General features: G+C 31.9%; 1 protein-coding gene across 1 annotated transcript; it reads left to right on the forward strand.

Moving 5' to 3' along the window:
• Positions 1-817: 817 nt before the first annotated feature.
• Positions 818-1012, forward strand: Smp_188150 (hypothetical protein; the record flags this gene model as incomplete). Its single annotated transcript, XM_018791906.1, has 1 exon — positions 818-1012. One exon carries the CDS (start codon positions 818-820, stop codon positions 1010-1012), a length of 195 nt encoding a protein of 64 aa, XP_018645010.1.
• Positions 1013-1607: the final 595 nt, after the last annotated feature.

The raw sequence follows: 1607 nt of genomic DNA on the forward strand, positions 1-1607 counted from the left end.
TTACACTTTGCGAACTAGTGATCAACTAAAGCTGATTATGAACACAGTTGGTTTGATGTACTTCTTTTAATATGTGCTTCCAGTAATACAGGGGAGAAAAATTGATGGTCATCTATACAGATATCCCGTTTCTAATTTTTTTTAAACTTACGCGTAAGTTCAAAGTGGAGGATATGTGAAAGTTGTGATTGCCTAGTCAGTATTTTGAGAAAACCTCTGAGTATACAGTCCAGTTATACCATATACATTATTGAAATAGGGAATACGGTTTTAAGTCACAATGAAATTAGTCTATGAGTTTGTGGGTTACCATCAACTTATGCGACTTTTGTATGTGACACATATGTCAAGGTTCTACTAGAGTCAATGAATATTTCATACTTGGGATAAAATCACTGTACGAGGAATCTTAGAGTTACTAAAACACGGTGTGCAATCGGTTTACTAATAATTTTCTCTTGTGTTTCTTTAAGAAAATGTGAGTTATTCGCTGTAATATTAACGACAGCAGAAACTATATTTTTTTCTTCCGATCTGTTCAGCTGAAGATCGCTAACTACAGAATAAATGATCTCACATTTCATTCCAATAAAAGCGCTAAAATAAACATGATTCTTGAAAATACATCTATATCATATTTAATTACTTTTAACTTAATTTTTTGGTATTTCCTGATGTTTTTATAACTGTTATTTCTTTCGACACTAAAATCTTCAGAAGCGAAGCAATTTTTAAAAAAACGACTTTCAACATTAGAATAATTATTATCCGTAATCATTATTATTAATTTAATACCCATTGTATAACAGCTCGTGGAATGCACCACACTCGAAAACAAATAGCGTTGCATGCTGTCGATTGGTTGACGTTTGGATTACAAACGGATGGCGGAGGTGTGAAGGCAACTGCAAGTCCTAGATTTACTCAAAAAAGTTCTACAACACAGCCATTTCTCCCAGAAGATTCAACTCCAGAAAGCATGTTTATGACGGTAAAAGTAGGTACTAAATGATAAACTGAATAAAAAAGTAGGACACTATATGTGTTGATTGAAACTAAATTCATGTGACTATCGTATTTTGTAAACATTTTCAGCGTCGTTATCCACAATATTCCCTGACTTCTGATTCGTTTTTCATTCTAATTAATCTTACACTAACTAATCTTAGATATATTTACTTTACTTAAAAAAACTAATGACCAATTTTTGTTTATCTGCAATGTTTAATGGATGATGGTAATGCTAAGTGGATAATGAAGATTATTCATCATTATTAAAATTGACAGTCCTTTGTCTAGTTTAGGTTATTCAGGACAATGTACAATGTAGTAATTTTAAGATATAGTGAACCGCAACCTTGACATCTGCTAAAAGAATAAGAAATAAGAGGGCTGAGTATTCCATTTAGTTCGGTTAACCATTAGCTGTAATCTACTTATGATCATCATAATGTCAGCTGACAAGTAAGAAATTTGTGTGAATTTGTCCATTAATACTATTTTTGAAATATCGGGATGTCCGAAAGGAATAGGAAAGAGATATCAATTTACTCTAAGATCAATCATGTGTAGGAATGATTTTTGCTGTGCATATTAAGATGTTATCC

Source organism: Schistosoma mansoni (genome assembly GCF_000237925.1).
Source record: "Schistosoma mansoni, WGS project CABG00000000 data, chromosome 1 unplaced supercontig 0034, strain Puerto Rico, whole genome shotgun sequence".
Classification (NCBI taxonomy): domain Eukaryota; kingdom Metazoa; phylum Platyhelminthes; class Trematoda; order Strigeidida; family Schistosomatidae; genus Schistosoma; species Schistosoma mansoni.